The 17,419-nt window shown below is 39.6% G+C and overlaps 1 protein-coding gene across 1 annotated transcript in view; it reads right to left on the bottom strand.

Moving 5' to 3' along the window:
- Positions 1–17,419, bottom strand: part of DSG2 (desmoglein 2) — a gene marked incomplete at both ends in the record, with an annotated part of 45,307 nt that overhangs the window by 21,108 nt on the left and 6,780 nt on the right. The window contains 4 exons of the mRNA XM_082668051.1: positions 230–374; positions 520–681; positions 4,704–4,838; positions 7,219–7,254. Of these exons, the coding sequence (XP_082524177.1) occupies positions 230–374; positions 520–681; positions 4,704–4,838; positions 7,219–7,254 (478 nt within the window). The remainder of the gene's footprint in view (positions 1–229; positions 375–519; positions 682–4,703; positions 4,839–7,218; positions 7,255–17,419) is intronic.

Here is a 17,419-nt window from a genome sequence, read left to right as displayed (position 1 = left end):
TGAATAGTTGCTATAGAGACCTAACCTATCACATCAATCTACCACATCTGTTTGAGGGTAAAAAATTTATAACAAAAAAGCAGTTCTAAACCTAGAGCAATACGTTTATTATTATTTGTCCTGTGGGTAATACCCAGCCTCCACTAAGACAGAGGTTTCAGTGTTCAGTCACACAATGGGGATAAATTGGCCTTGGATATTCATTCATAAAAAAAAAATAACCTCTTACTTGCTGCACTCAGCTCTTCAACAGACCCAACAAAGACGTCCTGTGTGAACACTGGCTCATTGTCATTGATGTCAAGAACTTTAATTCCGAGTTCTATTGGTTTCTCTAAGTTGTTTCCTTTCTCATCCAAAGCATAACCCATTAGCTGAAATCACGACATAAATAATAGAAGGGATGAGATTTAAGCTGAGGTCATTCAAGTACCATAGTTTCAAAACAATAATAAAACATAACATAATTATTACCCAAGAAGAACTACAAACTAATAAATGTAAAATTGTTCTTCTTACCAGAAAAAATGGTGTTTCTTCTCGATCTAGAATGGTGGTAACGTTCAGTAATCCGGTGTCTTTATTAAAGACAAACACACCAAAAGGTGGCTCTGTGATCCCTTTTCCAGTGTATTTGTATGTAATTTTTAGGTCTTTTTCTTCTGCAAGATCAGAATGTATCTAACATAAAAATAAGAAAGGAATGCCTCAAGTTAAACTCTCTATAACTTATAGGTAATTGTTTTTAATGGAAAATTTCGCTCTGAAGCTGTCAGATGTTGATGGGTGGAGGGTGGGCGGTGCACAAGTGCTCCAGAGAAGAGGTACTGGTGTCAGAGGACCTGGTTCTGGTCCTGTCTCAGCCACTCACCAGGTAGTGATGCTGAGGCAGTTACCTACCCTCCTGTGTCTCAGTGTTCTTATCTGTAACCTGAAGAGACACTACTGCCTACCTCTCAGGGTTGTTATGAAATTAAGGTATCATTAGGGGGGTACATCTTGGTGGGGATGGATTTTAAATTTAGCACATAAGGTAAAAATTGCAGAGTCAAAATCACCTTCATAACTCCGTTCGATTATCAGGACAGTATGAATAAGGCATCCTTCCATAGAAGGGTTAAAATAGTCAAGTGTTTGCCTGCTTGGAATGCTTCAGCAAATCAGGGTTTCTAACCCGCTGGGTCTTCCGTAGTTAACACTTTCGTCCTCTATAAACAGCTTTATTTGTATCTCCAATTCGATTGTTTGTTTGCCATTTCTGTATCTCTCACTCTTCATTAGTAAGTGTGTCTCTGTGGCCTCCTACTGGATCCACAATTTCTTTTCTTCAGACATCGTTGAAGCCATCACCACCCACCTGCCTGGCCAATTCTTGTCCTGAAATCTCAGGATTAGCTAAACATTCTTCCCAGAGGATTCTCAACATGCACTGGGGCTGGGAGTTGTTGCTGAGAATGATCAATGCGGCTCCAATCTCCTGCTACAGCTGCTCTGCTCCAAGAGTGGAACGGTGATCCTGGGGCAGCCCATGATCACTTTTCACTGAGCTTCTCTCTCTGTTTGTCTTTCTTGTTCTCTGTGTTTCTGTTTGTCTGTCTCTCTTTTTTTGCCAAGTACATGCATATACACACACAACACATGTATATGTGCATATACATATATACTTCAGTATTTATAGAGAATATTCTAGATCTCTATGTGCTAATTATATGTATTATATAATTTCACTTACGTTAAAAATAAAACCAAACTGTGTGTGGACATAACAGCTGGTTTGTATATATATGTATGCATGTAAGAGTATGTAAGTATATACATATTTATGTATTTCACAAGATCTGGAAGATACTAAACTGTTGACAGTATTACTCCTAGACAGAGAATTTGGAAAGTTGGGGAAATACAAGATCTTTTGCTTTTTATGTACATTTTACTCTGAACAACTTTTTTTTTTCACTTTTTTCCAGCTTTATTGAAATATAATTGACATAACATTGTGTAGGTTTAAAGTGTACAATGTGATCGTTTGATACACATATGTATTGTGAAATATTTACCACAATAAGATGAACAACTTTTATAATTAAAATTAGTAAGAAGAATAGCTAACACTTATCGAACCCCAAAGAATCAATGCATTTTACGGAAAGAATGTGTGAAAGAATGTGTGAATGACTCAGATATCTCATCAAACCAAACCAAACCAAACCAAACCAAACCGAAAAGCTTAACTCCTTATATACATACCATTATGTAAAACCGTAATTAAACATTTAGATTTTAGAAAGCTTCTATGAAAACAACATGCTGTTGGAAAAAGGAAAGTGTTGTCTTCTGTTCTGTAGCTGCTCTTTCTTTTAAGGAGCTCATCATGTATAATGTTTATAAGATGGGAAAGATGAAGGTACAACTTGCATATGAACAATTATTCATTCACACAAATGTTTACTGAACACCTACTGGATGTTGGCACTGCTCAGGGCACAGGGCATGAGCTGTGAGCCCTAAGGTCTACGCCCTTGCCCTGGGGGAGCTTACACTCTACTGAGGGAACCAGACAACAAGCAAGCAATTTATGACATAATGTCCTGGAGGCGAATGAGCTAGAAACTGAGCAGAACGAGTGTGGGGACTGAGATGGGGTGAGGCCAGGAAGGGAATTCTTTCAGGAGGTAACTCTTGGCTAGAGGCTTGATGCTGTGAGATACTGCAAGTATCTGTGGGGAGGGGGTTCTAGGCAGAGGCAACAGCAAGTGCTAAGGGTGGGAGGCTGGAATGGCTTGTGTCAGCTTAGGGAGGTGGCAGAGTGGGGGCTGGGGACTGATAGGAGCTAAGGTCAGAGAGGAGGTCAAGGCCAATGAATCCCAAGAGCTCTTGTAGGCCGCGGAGGGTTTACTCCTTCCACTGCAGTGGGCAGCTGTTGAAAGGGTCTCACCAAGGGGATGCTTTGATTTGTCTTTTCAAAAGATCACTCTGGGGCTTCCCTGGTGGAGCAGTGGTTAAGAATTAACCTGCCAATGCAGGGGACCCGGGTTTGAGCCCTGGTCTGGGAAGATCCCACATGCCATGGAGCAACTAAGCCCGTGCACCACAACTACTGAGCCTGCACTCTAGAGCCCGTGAGCTGCAACTACTGAGCCCATGTGCCACAACTACTGAGCCTGCGAGCCTAGAGCCCGTGCTCCGCAACAAGGGAAGCCACCGCAATGAGAAGCCCGCGCACCACAAGGAAGAGCAGCCCCCGATCACCACAACTAGAGAAAGCCCGCGTGCAGCAACGAAGACCCAATGCAGCCAAAAATAAATAAATAAAATAAATAAATTTATAAAAAAACCAAACCAAAACAAAAAAACCCCAAAAGATCACTCTGGCTGCTTTCTGGAGAATGGACTGTGGTGGGGGGAGGCAGAGGCAAGAGTGAAGGCAGGGAGATGAAGTTGGGGCGCTTTTGGTAGCACAGGTCAGAGCTGACAATGACTCGGACAAGGAGGGTGGCAGTGGGGAGAAGTGGACAGATCTGGAATACATTTTTGGCATAGAACTGACAGTACTTGCTACATTTTTGAAATATTGGATAGAATTATAGTGCCGTTTACTGAAATGGGTAAAACTTATGGAGAACAGCTTTTGGGAAAAATCAGGGGTTCAGACTTGCACATGATAAGTCTGAGATACATATTAATAGAATTACCATAAAATTTATCCAAAAAAATGGGCATTTTGAGAGTGGAAGAGGAGTTATTAATGATTAGGCTAGGACAATGGCTACAAACTCAGACTGTTTCAGGCAGGATGTGTGGTCGGTCACCCTACCACCTATTAGATATCAGTTCTTTTCATTTTGAAAACTACTTTCATGTGTAGGGTGGCAGAATACGCAACTCTGGTATAAGAATTATTTCAAGCCGAAAGCAATTGAGAAGAATCAGATGCAAGAAAGCTCTCTGCCCTCCCCCTATTTGCCTAAGAGCAGGACATAAAGTTGTAAAGGTGCCTTTCCCCCACTCTCTAAGAGGAAGGACAAAGGTTAACCACAGGAGTTAGATCCTTATCAGCCTGGAGACAGGACCAGAGGAATCCACAAAACAAACCTGACTAACTAGATTTTTCTATTATTAGTTGCTCATATATCTGCCTTCCCACAGTTTGCTGCTCCTGGAGATTCGAGGTCCTTTTCGTCTCGTCACTTCTCTAAAAATTTATTGTTCTTTTGCTAAGTAGCTATATAAACCCAAATCCTAACCAAACCTTTAAGTTACTCACCTCTGGGTGCTACGTGCGCGACAGACATGTTACTAAGCTTGTTTGTTTTTCTCTTGTTAATCTGTTTTTTTGTCAGTCCAACTTCCAGGGCTACAGACAGAGAAACTAGGAGGGTGGTAGGAAAAAGAACATTGCCCCGCCCCCAACACGTGATACTATCTCCTTTTGAGCATTGTAACACTCTGTTAAACAAAGATTCAACTAGCGCCAGATTCAACTCTTAGTTGAATCAAAGCCCTACATTATATATATATATATGTTCACCAATAATGCTGCATCTTCCAGAATGGGAAAGAGGCTCTTCCAGGTGATATGTGGAATATTAAAACCTCAGTAAGTACATCATATAATTTTCCTAAAATTTTAAAGTGAGCATGAAAGTCCGCAGACCACACTTTAGCAATACGCATGCATTATCCTGTTCCCCTTGAGAAGGTACCTTGGCAATCGGATTCTTCCTGGACAGATCCTCTCCTTCCCGAAGAGCCACAGGGGCAGTAATCCAAGCGCGCTTTTGCCTCACTGAGTGAGTATGTTTAGGAAGCAGCTTATTTTCATTTCTTGAGTGTAAGACCTAAAACAACAAAATAATGCCCCCAAATGATTAAGTACCCTAAGACATTAGTATGGCATCCTGAAATTTACTAAAAGTTGAAAAGGGGCTGTGCAAATTTAACGGTATAAATTTCATATTTTTTTAACAGGCTTCATTTTCAAAGAGGAAATATATACACTCTGGCAAACACTATATACCTGAAGAGCTTGTTTCCAAACCAGCAAAGCAGTTTTTTATCAGTCAGAAGAGATCTCCCAGAGTGAAGAGTTAAAAAGGTGAGAGTAATTGAGTGATCTTACAAATGGGCAAATTAAAATTAACGTACCAAATCATGAGTTTTCTTCTTACTGACTGAAAATGAAGTTTTATTTTTCTGTGGTGCCTTATAATATAAAAATGAATTACTAATGTTTTAAGACTACATGTCAGTAACCTGTTGATGTCAATTTAACTAAAACTAGTGCAAGTGTCAGTTAATGGATTTATTGTTTTAAGAATGACGTTAAAGGATTAAATCACCCACCTTTGGTTTATCAAAAACTTTAGGTAGAAAACTATTCTATAAATTTTCAGTTGTGCTTTAATAGAGGAATATATATTTTATCCAAGGAAAATTTTAATACAGCTGACCTAGTATTTTAAGATCAGAAATGATTTTTACACTAGGTTTACAGTTTTAGTCATTTTGTTGCTGTATATAACATGTATTTTATTTCAAAATATTTACACTGGTTATCATTAGGTCACTGATTTTTTTCTTTGTTTATAGTGGAAAAATTCTTCTATAATTAAAAGAATTAAATTATGTATCAAAACATTAAAATAACATTAAAGTTTATAATGTAAAACATCCTCCTACTTTTTCCACTCATACTTTGGAGCATTCACTGTTAACAGCTTGATAAATATCTTTTTTTTTTGATAAATATCTTTTATGATCTTTTCTTATGACCATACATGTGCACATGTAAAAAGGTCTCTTTTTCTATAAAAATGGAATTATACTGTACATCTCATTGTGGCCCTTGATTTTTTTTTTAAGGGTGATTCATTATTTATTTAATTTTATTTTTGGCTGCATTGGGTCTTCGTTGCTGCACTTGGGCTTTCTCTAGTTGTGGCGAGCGGGGGCTACCCTTGGTTGCAGTGCGCAGGCTTCTCATTGTGGTGGCTTCTCTTGTTGTGGAGCACGGGCTCTAGGAGTGCAGGCTTCAGGAGTTGTGGCACACGGGCTCAGGAGTTGTGGCTCACAGGCTCTAGAGCGCAGGCTTAGTTTGTGGCACACGGGCTTAGTTGTTCCGCAGCATGTGGGATCTTCCCAGAGCAGGTCTCGAACCCGTGTCCGCTGCATTGGCAGGTGGATTCTTAACCACTGCGCCACCAGGGAAGTCCTGCCCCTTGATTCTTCATTCAGTACCTCATCGTGGACATTCTTCCATGTACCATCAATTGTTTTACCATTCTCTCATTGATGGACATTTAGATTGTCAAAATACGCTGCACAGACATGCCTGGATAGAAGTTCCTGTGCATGTGTTTGAGTGGGAATGGCTGAGTCTGAGGTGATAGGGATAGAGTAGGATAATCGAACAGTTAGCTCAGAAATCCCACTAGGGGAATATAGATAGAGAGAGAACTTTAGGGGACTTTGGGAGACCCCAGTACGTTAATGATCATTCAAGAAAGCAATGGAAAAATCCTGAAACAAGCTTGCTTGCCTCAAAGCAGAGCAAGTCACTTAGCATCAAAGCCTGATCGGCTCCCTTAGCAATAAAACCATGCAAAACAGAAGCACGAGACATGCCCCCAAACAATCAAACACTAGTGGAAAATAAGGCCTACAACCTGCCCAGTGACGTCAGCAAGGTAATGACCCCTAGGACATGCTCTCTGCACACAAAAAAACAGTAATTTATGGAAAGGTGACATTTCAAAGTGAAAGACCCTCGTTGTACTGAGACCTGAAATAATTTTTCCATAGTGCTATGACGGTCCTGGATGCACCATATAGGGTCAAAAACTCCCCTACCCAGCATGTAGGAGGAGTTAATGATTGAAGACTCAAAGAATGAAAAAGAAGGTGGTCTTCTCCCCCTCCCTCCTCTTCCTTTGAAAAAGTAGCCCACTAAGTACTTGGAGAAGTGCAATGCTTGCCTGCTCCCTTGTAAGCCTCACAAGTGTCCTAGTCTAATAAATCACTTCTAACTTATCACTTTGCCTCTCTCTGAATTCTTTCTGCACTGAGACATAAAGGACTGGAGCTCCCTGGAGGCCCCTGAAACGCTACCTAGCAGTTTCAGCAGGAGTGTGTGTTTTCAATCTGGGAAAGGCACAACTGTCTTCCATGAAATTAAGCCCCTGAGTCCAAAAGAAAGGAATAATCCCCTCGGTTCCTTACCTCTAAATGGAGTCCATCTCCAAAGTTAAAGCAGATCTGGAAAATAAAATTATTTGTTGTTTAATACGATTTATCACTCAATTCAGCTTAAGTACTTTGTTAATGAATAACCTAGCACCTAGGATATTATAGACATTAAAAAAGGGGGGGTATTTAACCACTACTATCTGTCTTTGTCAAAAGGAAACAAATTTTAATTTTCCCCTTTGCTTCCCACCATGACCAGGGCCAGAGAGAGGAATCCATATTCTTTTATATGCATACTCCCTCCCCCAGGAAGCTCAGAACACAACTCATATCTGAAAAACAAAGACACAAACTCTCCTTTTGAAATCTTAGCCACTCTCTGGTCCTTCCCTCCTTACCCTGTGGTTTTCACCTCATGTTCTCAGGGACCCACTTACCTTTCCTCAAGGCCTTTAGTGGGAGATGCCGTCCCCCCCTCCCCCTCCCCCGCTAACTCCCATCATGCCCCATGTTCGGGTCACACATGACTGCCCATATTCAGACTTCATTCCTCAGCTTCCTCGGGCCTACCAACTCTTTTCTTGGTTCTTATCAAGCACTCTGGACTTACATTGCACATCATTATACAGAACTAAATAGTTATGTTTACTCTAAATCTGCACAACAAACCCCCTTCCTGCCTTTTGACTTTTGCAGCACTTTGTTTATAGTCCATTAATCTCCTCTTAGCTTCCCTCTTCTCTTGGTTTAATCTGAACCAGCACTTCTAACAGCGTAGCCACATGTGGCTATTTACACTGAAATTAATTGAGATTGATAAATTTGCTCAATTGCCACAAGAGGCAAGTGGCTTAAGAACACTTCCACCATTGCCAGCCTTTCCAAAGATATTGCCAATGACTCAGGGATCCTCAATCTCTCGATCTTCTAATATTCCTGCCTCACTTTTTCCCCCAACTCTGTAAGCCTAACTATGATTCTTTTTGACCCTGTACTGACATTGCTAGAGAGGGCCAGAGAGATTGGATGGGCCCGTCACACATCCATGCTCCCTCCACAGGGGTGATGTTTGTTTCTAGGGTGACTATGTATGTTTCCGTTTGCCCAGGCAAGTCCTGTTGTGCAGGCATTCCATGTGTCAGCACCCCTTTCATTCTCAAAAATGTGCTCACTCAGACCATAAATTATACAACGGCCTTATCTTTGCTTCTTGTATTGCATCCCTATCATACCATCCCAAACTTCCAGGCAATACCCCAATCACATTGACCACACTTCTGAACCCACTCTTAGTGATCCCACATTTTATTTGACTGAGATTGTATCTTCCATCACCCTCTCCTTCCCTTCTTTCTCCAAGGAAGAGGTGTCCTGATGCCTTTCCAAGGTTAACCATCTTCTGTGTGCTTTATTTTCAACTTTTCCACTTATTCTCCCACATGTATCTTCTCAAGAAACTTGTTCCTTTCACTAATCTTTTATCTTCATTTGCTGCTGGCTCATCAAACATGTTTATTTCCTTCCCACTGGTTGGTCAAACAGTTAGATCTTCCCCATCTTAAAATCACACAAACCTCTTCCTTGTTTCTGTTAACATTTAATCTACTGCTCCATATCCTTCTTCTACTATAATTCCAACCTGAAATAGTTGTCTATATTTATTGCCTTTACTTCCTCACCTGCTATTTATGTATTAATTCTTTGTAATCTGCCTTAAGTTTGGATTTTTCTCAGTGTTGTCTGCCCTTTTTCATGTGCCTCTCAGGTCACACGGATCCATGAAGCCTTGGTTGGTAAATCATGGAAAGCAGGGCTTTCTCTACAACTTTTCAGTCTCTTTTGCTTACTCACATCCCTTTGAAGGCTTCTTGCAGGGTCTGTTCTACACATGGATCTTTCACCTTCCTTTCTTTCCTCTACCTCGTAGCACGTGTTCTTGTTTCCACCCTTGCAAAGAGATACTTAAGGACAGTGGATGTTCAGCCTCTAATATGAGTTCCTCTGGGGCAGATGAACCACCATGGCTAATTTTCTATTTTATGGTCAGATATATTATTTCTTCCTTATCCTCTATTACTAGTTTACCAGCTAGCAATGGCCAGAGGTATATATCTCCAACCAAAGTCGTGCTCCCCAAATTTATGTACTTTCAGAGGTGGCATGGTATAAAAAAACAAGTGAAAGCAATGCTGAATGGATCACTCCTCTCTGCATGTTTCTCTGGTGGGTATTTTTGAAGGGAAAGACTAGGGACTAGATCCAGGATTCCTCATTGTCACATCATCAGGGGACATTCTTAAAAAGTGATATATTTCTTGCCCAGCCTCCTAACTACTGGTTTCTTTTCTCTGTATGGGCCACACTGAGGAGTTGGCTGGATAAAATATTTACCACTTTTATTCTTCCCTAGAATCTTATTGGGCCTAGCAAAGGTGTGATATTAAGTATGTGTTATTTTAAGTAAATGTTATCATTCTGACCAAGTATCATGTGCCCCAGGATGTAAGCAAAAGGGGCCAATTTAGAGTCTTCTAGTCAAACATAAACTCTTTATAAGACTATCTTCATTTTTTATTGGAATGTACTTTTTAGATGTGACTTGTTAAGAAAACTACATGACTATAAACAGTGCTTCTTAAGTTTTAATGTGTATTTTGTTCACTGGGGATCTTGTTATTGATAAAATGAAGATTTCAATTCAGTATGCCTGGAGTTCAGCTTTATACTCTGTATTTCTAACTGGCTCTCAGATGATGCCAAGGCTGCAGGTTCTTGGACCACACTTTAAGTAGCAAAGTTGTAGAACTGTGATATGCAATATCATTTGTTTGTTGAGGGATACAGACAACAAAGTCCACCTATTCATTATTATCTCAGTAGTTAACACAAGAAACTTTGTCACTCTTGATTGCTAATATCTTGAAAGCAGAGAATCTTCTATTTCATGAATTTACTTATTTTTAATCTTTAAAAACTTTTAAATTGCAGTTATAGTCAGCCCTCCATATCTGCAAACGCGGAACCCGCGGATGCAGAACCCACAGATACGGAGTAAGACGCGCCTCGCCATTTTCTATAAGGGACTTGAGAATCCATGTATTTTGGTTTCTGGGGAGGGGGGGAATCCTGTAATCAACCCCCGGCGATTACGGAGAGATGACTGTATATACAAAAGCAGAGTAAACAGTACAATGAGCATCCACATAGCCTGCACCCAGTTTCAACAATTGCGTAGCACACACTTTTTTTTTCTTTGCCCCATTGCTTCTGAAGGGGTTTTATCCCATTTACATTTTACTATTGTTAATGCTTTAGTTATAGCAGCATTTGATTTTTGAGAATTTCCCTAAATTTTTTTTTTAATTGAAGCACATTTGACATACAGTATTTGTTTCAGCACACATTTCTTTTTAAATAAATTTTTAATTCAGGGATATATTTAGATTTACACAAATATTGCACAGAGGGTACCAAGAGTGCCTTTACTCGTTTCCCACTAAAGCTAACATTTTATTTTTATTTACTTTTTATTTAAAAATTTTTTTTAATTAATTTATGGCTGCGTTGGGTCTTCGTTGCTGTGTGCAGGCCTTCTCTAGTCGTGGCAAATGGGGTGTACTCTTCGTTGCGGTGCACGGGCTTCTCATTGTGGTGACTTCTCTTGCTGCAGAGCACAGGCTCTAGGCGCGCGGGCTTCAGTAGTTGTAGCACGCAGGCTCAGTAGTTGTGGCTTGTGGGATCTGAGCACAGGCTCAGTAGTTGTGGTGCATAGGATTAGTTGCTCTGCGGCATGTGGGATCTTCCCAGACCAGGGCTCGAACCTGTGTCCGCTGCATTGGCAGGTGGACTCTTAACCACTGCGCCACCAGGGAAGTCCCTAAAGCTAACATTTTAAATACCTGTGGTACGTTTGTCAAAACTAAGATATCAAAATTGGTATATTTAGATAATGCGCAGTTAACTAAATTACTACGCTTTATTCAGATTTTACTGTTGTACTAATGTCCTTTCTCTGTTCCAGGATCCAATCTAGGATCCCACATTGTATGAAGTTGTTATGTTTCCTTAATTTCCTCTGGTCTGTGACCATTTCCCAGGCTTTCCTTGTTTATGACCTTGACAGTTTTGAGGAGTACTGGCCAATTATCCTGCAGACTGTCCTCTCATTTGGATTTATCTGTTGTTTTTCTTACGTTTACAACCGGGTGATGTGCTTTTGCAAAGAACACCACAGAGCGGTGGTGAAGTGCCCTTTTCCTCACAGCATATCAGGGGTACATGATACCCACCTGACAATATTTGTTAAAGTAGCCTTTGTAGGTTTCTCCACTGTAAAGTTGCTGTTTTTCCCTTCACCTGCTGTATTCTTTAGAAATGTATCATTAAGTCTAGCTCACCCTTGGAGTAGGGATGCCGGGAGGAGAGAGGTTAAGCTCCACTTCTGGGGGGGGCATCTCTATATATTATTTGGAATTCTTTAGTAAGAAAGATTTGTCTGTTCTTCCCTTATTTATTTGTTTATTAATTCAATCATTTTTATCAGCTTGGATTCATGCATATTGATTTTATTCTGTGGGTTATAATCCAATACTATTTAATTTATTTTATTGTTTAAATAGTTCCAGCTTTGGCCGTTGAAAGATTTTTATGGTTAGATTCTGTGTCCCTTTGACATGTCCCCATGTTTTGTTTTCTGAGCTCTTTCTTACTGTCTAGTATTACAAGATGCTCCAGGCTCATCTTGTATTTTCCCTGTCCTGGCTTTAGAATCAACCATTTCATCAAGGAGCCCTGATTTCTAATACTGAATGGTACTTAGAAGCCAAGATCTGGGTGTGTAGGTGTAGCACACACATTATAAAATTGTTTCCAGTCTCCTCAGCCACTTTAAAGGGGAGGGAATAAAGATAGAGCTTTTCTTATTAACTTTGTTGTTACCAGAGGCTGTGTTTTAATTATTTTTCAGTAGCAAAAGGTTCATCTAAACTTAATTAACTCCCAAAGGTCCCATCTTCAAACACTATCCCATATGAATTTTCGGGGGACACAAACATTCAGTCTGTAACAACGTGTAAGAGAATTTGGCCAATGAGATATCAGGAGAATCTGGAAAAAGATACTTGTCTCTCATAAGAAGAAAAACATATTCATAGCCTCTCTTTTTACCTGCTTCTGGAGACTGCTGAGCAAGGATGTTACATTTGGAATCGCAATGGCCATCTGTGACCATGAGTAGAAAGCTAATAAAATGGCAGAGAAGACAAACTGAAACCATAACATCTTTGAGTTATGAAACTGGTCAAATGTGGAGCCACCCCATCTCCTGACCATTTGTTATGCGATATTAAACATTCCTTTTAATTAACCTTTTAGCTGGGTTTTGGTGCTTACATTTGAAAGCAGCCTAACGTGTACCATTGTTCAGTTATTATACAAATTAAAAGAAATAATACATAAATGTATTTATTGCAATGACTGGCACATAGCAGGCACTCAGTGAATACAATTATGATGGTATTTCCTCATTTCTAAGACTTGCATTTTCCTCAGCTTAAAATTTCTGAAATCTGGATTTATCCATGCCTTCAATTTCCCAAGCTCCTGCGATGTTCCTGTCCTCTTGGATTCTTACATGTTGGGGAGACAGACAAAAGTAGGGTGTGATAAAAGTTGTAAAGAAAATTAAAGCAGGGCCAAGGTAGTAGAGGGATTTAAGACTGTGGGGAGGCTCTCAGAAGAGGTTACATCTGCATAGAGACGGGAATGGGGTGAGGGAGCAAGCCAGGTAGAGCCCTGCAAAAGGAACAGCCAGACCAGGAGGTGGGAATGAGAGCGCCGTGGTCAAGGTGGTGGTGGTAGAGGGGAGGGATCCAGTGAAGACGGTGTCAGGGTGCCGCTATATTTCTTGATCTCGTTGCTGGTTACACGGTATGTTCGGTTTGTGAAAATTCAGTAATTCAGTACACTTCACTAAAAAGTTACCAAAATTGATGTGCACCTTAAAGCTGAGGGTTTTTGGCATCTACCTAATAGTCCTGCTGTTTGCATTTTACAGCAGCTATTGCAATAGCCTGTTTTCACAGACACTTAATAAAGACATGATAGACTGAAATATTTGCTCCACATTCATGGTACAAACAACCCAAGAGAGTTGTACCAACATTTTGTCAGTTGTGGAACTGTTTGTTTATTTGACTAAGGAAATAGTTGAGATCTTAACTACTCCTTCCTAAAGTAAATGATTTGGATGTTTCTTTAGGAATGTGTATCTCACAGCACACATTCTTAATTTAGGACAGTAGTTCTCAGTTGGGGGAGATTTTGTGCACACAAATTCCCCCACCCCTTTCCTGTGACATCCTGTGGTCACCTGGGATATTTGGTAAAGTGTGGAGACATTTTTGCTTATCAAACCAGAGTGCGTGTGTTGGGGGCGGGGGGAAGTAAGTGCTACTGGCATGTACTGGGTAGAGACCAGAGAAGCTGCTCAACATCCTACAATGCACAGGACAGCCCCTCCCCCAACAAAGCATTATCTGGCTCTAAATGCAAAATGCCAAGGTTAAGAAACCCTAACTCAGACCATGTTTCTCTGATTGCAAGTTACTGTAATAACTAGGGCCAAGAAGGTCATGCAAGTTCTGGAGGACCACGGATTTATGTAAATTTCCAAACTGGTAGCATATTGCAGACAATATAAATGGAGTAATTGACACACTCTGTCTTCTGTTCTCCATTCCCACTCCTTCCCACTTCCCTTTGAACATTTTCAGTTCTGTAAGTTTGAGTGACGTCCTGTGGGGATGTTGTAAAAGGATTTCAAGCACTGGAAGGACATCTGGACAAGGTGACCATTATGGCTTCTCCTAATTATGAAATCTGTCATTCTTTTTTCTCACAAGGAACTTAGTGATAGAAAAATGTCATGTGTGACACACCTTTAAGACTGAAGAAGAAAGGTAAGTTTCTAGTCTCTGTAGTCAAAGAAGTATTTTTAGATGAACCAGAAAAATCCTTCAAAACCTTTCCCAATTTACTGAAGTTCAGAAAAAATTAAAAATTTTTCTACCATTAGATCCCATGCATCCTGTAAAAACTGGCCTTTTTGGTAACTGGAAAGAAAATAATTTTTTTTTTTTTTGGCAGAGCCATGAGGGAAGGTCAAATATCACTGAAAAAAATACAGTCAATCAATGACTCTTTATTCCCAAGGTCAGCACCTTTAGAAAAGACATCCAACTCTGAAGTCACCTCGATGAATTTAACAAACAGAATCCTGGAGGACTTACATGTCAGTGATGACAGTTCTTCCTGGCTAATAGGCTGTCGGCCGGAAGTAAAGGATTTTGAAGCTTTCTTTTGTGATTCTATGAGTCCAAGGTTAGGTGACCCCTTAAACTTTAATATCTCAGACCAATCGATAACTTACTGAAGATGAGATGTAGAGGGGTACAAAGTAGTTTAAAATATTGTTTTAACTTTGAGGCATTATCATGCCTTATTGTTTCCATTCAGCCAGAAAGAACTTTAGCCTACTTTAGCAGGGCGGTCAATGGATGATCTTCGGTACCCAAATAGAGGTGACCTAACACATGCCCGCTGCTGCTCTTCAACCTCACGCCCACCCCCGACAATCACAGAAAAGCCTGTTACTTCCCTTTCCTACCCACCCTTCCAACCACGCAGAATGTTTTCAAATTCTGTTTCTCCATTTCACTGTACAGAATGCAGAATCAGAAATTGCTCTTAAGGTCCCTGGCTTACACCCAACCCATTCTTAAAGGGTTTCCAGCTTTGGCTAAAATAATTTAAAGGAAATAAAATGAGATAAAATAAAGGTCATGGATGCCACTTGTTTATTTCCTCTGATTACATATCCTGAATTTTCTAATTGTATAGACAGAACTGGTCCTCAGTAGACTCTGTATCCACAAGAAGGTCTGATAAACCTGATGTTAGACTTATGTTAGAATTTCACCTATCATACTATTTTCCTCTGGTCTTTTTTTTTGAAGGAGGAGAGGTGGTCTATAAAATTTCTTATTTTATGGCTAAACATTATACCATATTTAGAAATTCCCAACTTAAAAAAATCCAACTTACAAATGACCCACACATAAGTACAATTCCTAGGGCAGCCTCACTCAACAGCTAGTTTAAACATACGTTTGTTTTCATGGCTGCTGTTTAAAAAAACTCAACCATCAAGAAAAGCAATATTTTGAACTTTAATTTTTCAACTCTGAATTTGAATTTTAGATAGTAAAATTATATACGTTAAGTCTGACAAAAATGCTATAATTGATCATAAATTCTATAAATTGATCATAATCTTTTGCCTGCTCTTTAGATGTTTGGGCTAATCTTAATGTAATAAATATGATATGGGGTGAGTCATATTGACGTTAACTTTAAAGGGGGAGATATTTTCCTTGGAAACATTTATTGGTGCCAAGAATTTTAAAATGCTTGAGTTAGCAATGCTGTGCTACACTTGAGTTGTTAGAGCACGTTGTGAACTGTCCTTTCAAGTTGCCTTTTGTGTAGTCATGGACAGCTCCTATTTTTAACTTGGCATAGATAAATAAACAGAAGACCCAAAAAAGTCAACATTATTTTATTTAGTCAATTTCCTTGGCCCCTAAAACATTAAAAAAAAATCAGAGTTGCTAATAAATAGCTAAAAGTAGGCTTTTTCATATTTAATCTTCTTTTTCAATTCCCAATTATTTTCTAATAGGGATGTTAATAAACAGTGGTTCTCAAACTTGAGTGGCACGTGAATCATCTTGTTGAAACACAAGACTTCTGAGTTTCTGATTCAGTAGGGCTGGGGTGGGGTATAAAAATCTGTATTTCTAACAAGTTTCCGGGTAATGCTGATGCTGCTGGTCCTGAGACCCCACTTTTGAAACAATTGTGTAAAATCACAGAGTAGCAAAGGAAAGGGAAGGAGAGCCTGCATAACTCATAGACTGGAGAATTAGCCCTTAATTACAGAGATGTGTGAAACGATACGTTCCAAATAAGGAAATTCAGCAACTGAGTTATTCCCATCGCAAGAAGATTTTCCACTTTACAAGTAGTAATCAACTACAATAAAATTGCTTTAAACAGTGTTCATACCTCTTCTTCTAGCTGAAGATTTACTGATCCTGAGCATTTATCATTTTTGAAATACTTTACCATTTTATTGGTGTTTTCTATAATTGCTACAAATGCTTTTGGAATCAGGCAAAATACAAGCAAATCTGTAAAATACATCTTTTCAGATACATCTACATAATACATAATTTCTTAAACAAAAATGATGGGCTGTTTCCACCCTTTTGCTGCAATATATTTCTGAAAATTACACTAAAAAATAGAATGAAGAAAACCAGATTTCTTCCCCCGCCCCCCCAAGAAGCTTAAGAAGACCAAGAACTTCAAATTGTCCTTTTTCATCACTAGATGGCACTATCCTGTCAGTAAGTCAAACTGCAAGAACTACCAGAAACTGACCAACAATTGACTCCAAGGTCCAAAGTGGAAAACAGGCATTTTCAATTGGCTTCAAATAAGTGGACTGGCAAAACTGAACAGTGAGAGAAATCAATGGTTTTAGAAAGTTGTTTAGAATACTTCTGCAGGACTGTGCAATTAGGCAAATTTCAATTTACATTTCTTCTCCTTTTTTTTCCTTTCTAGGATGATTCTATCTTGTAATGAAACTGAACCAATTATCTAGTTCCAGAAGTTCAGGCCTTATGTATGACTAACTATAGAAAACTGCTTGTAAAGGAGGTCACAGTGATGCCTTTGGATTGACAGAGAGGCATTTGGTGTCGGGGGACTTGGGTTCTACCCAGATTCATCCATTAATAACATTCAGTAAATCCAGTTACTGGCACACAGTGGGTACTCAAAAAATGTCAAATTAGTTTCCCTACATTCTCCTTTCCCCCACTGTAGGCTTCATGATAGTGGGACAGCTCACAAGCACCTAGAAGGCTGTTTGGCATATAGCGAAAGCACACCTAGTAATTGCCGAATGTGTTAAAGGTCAAACAAAAACTTACCAACCACACTATCTGAGCGTTAAACGTTTCTTCTAAACAAATGAAATCCAGATTATTATTCCACCTTTTTCCAAACATAGAAAGATACATTAGCTTTTAGGTTTTTAAAGGATTCTTCTGTGTCCAAGGCATTGAGCTAGTATAGATAAATGGTACATAGATCCTGTTCTAAA

Source organism: Grampus griseus (assembly GCF_964374135.1).
Source record: "Grampus griseus genome assembly, chromosome: 12".
Taxonomy (NCBI): domain Eukaryota; kingdom Metazoa; phylum Chordata; class Mammalia; order Artiodactyla; family Delphinidae; genus Grampus; species Grampus griseus.
The sequence above is the reverse complement of the archived record's forward strand: the minus strand, read 5'-3'. Positions and strand labels throughout refer to the sequence as shown.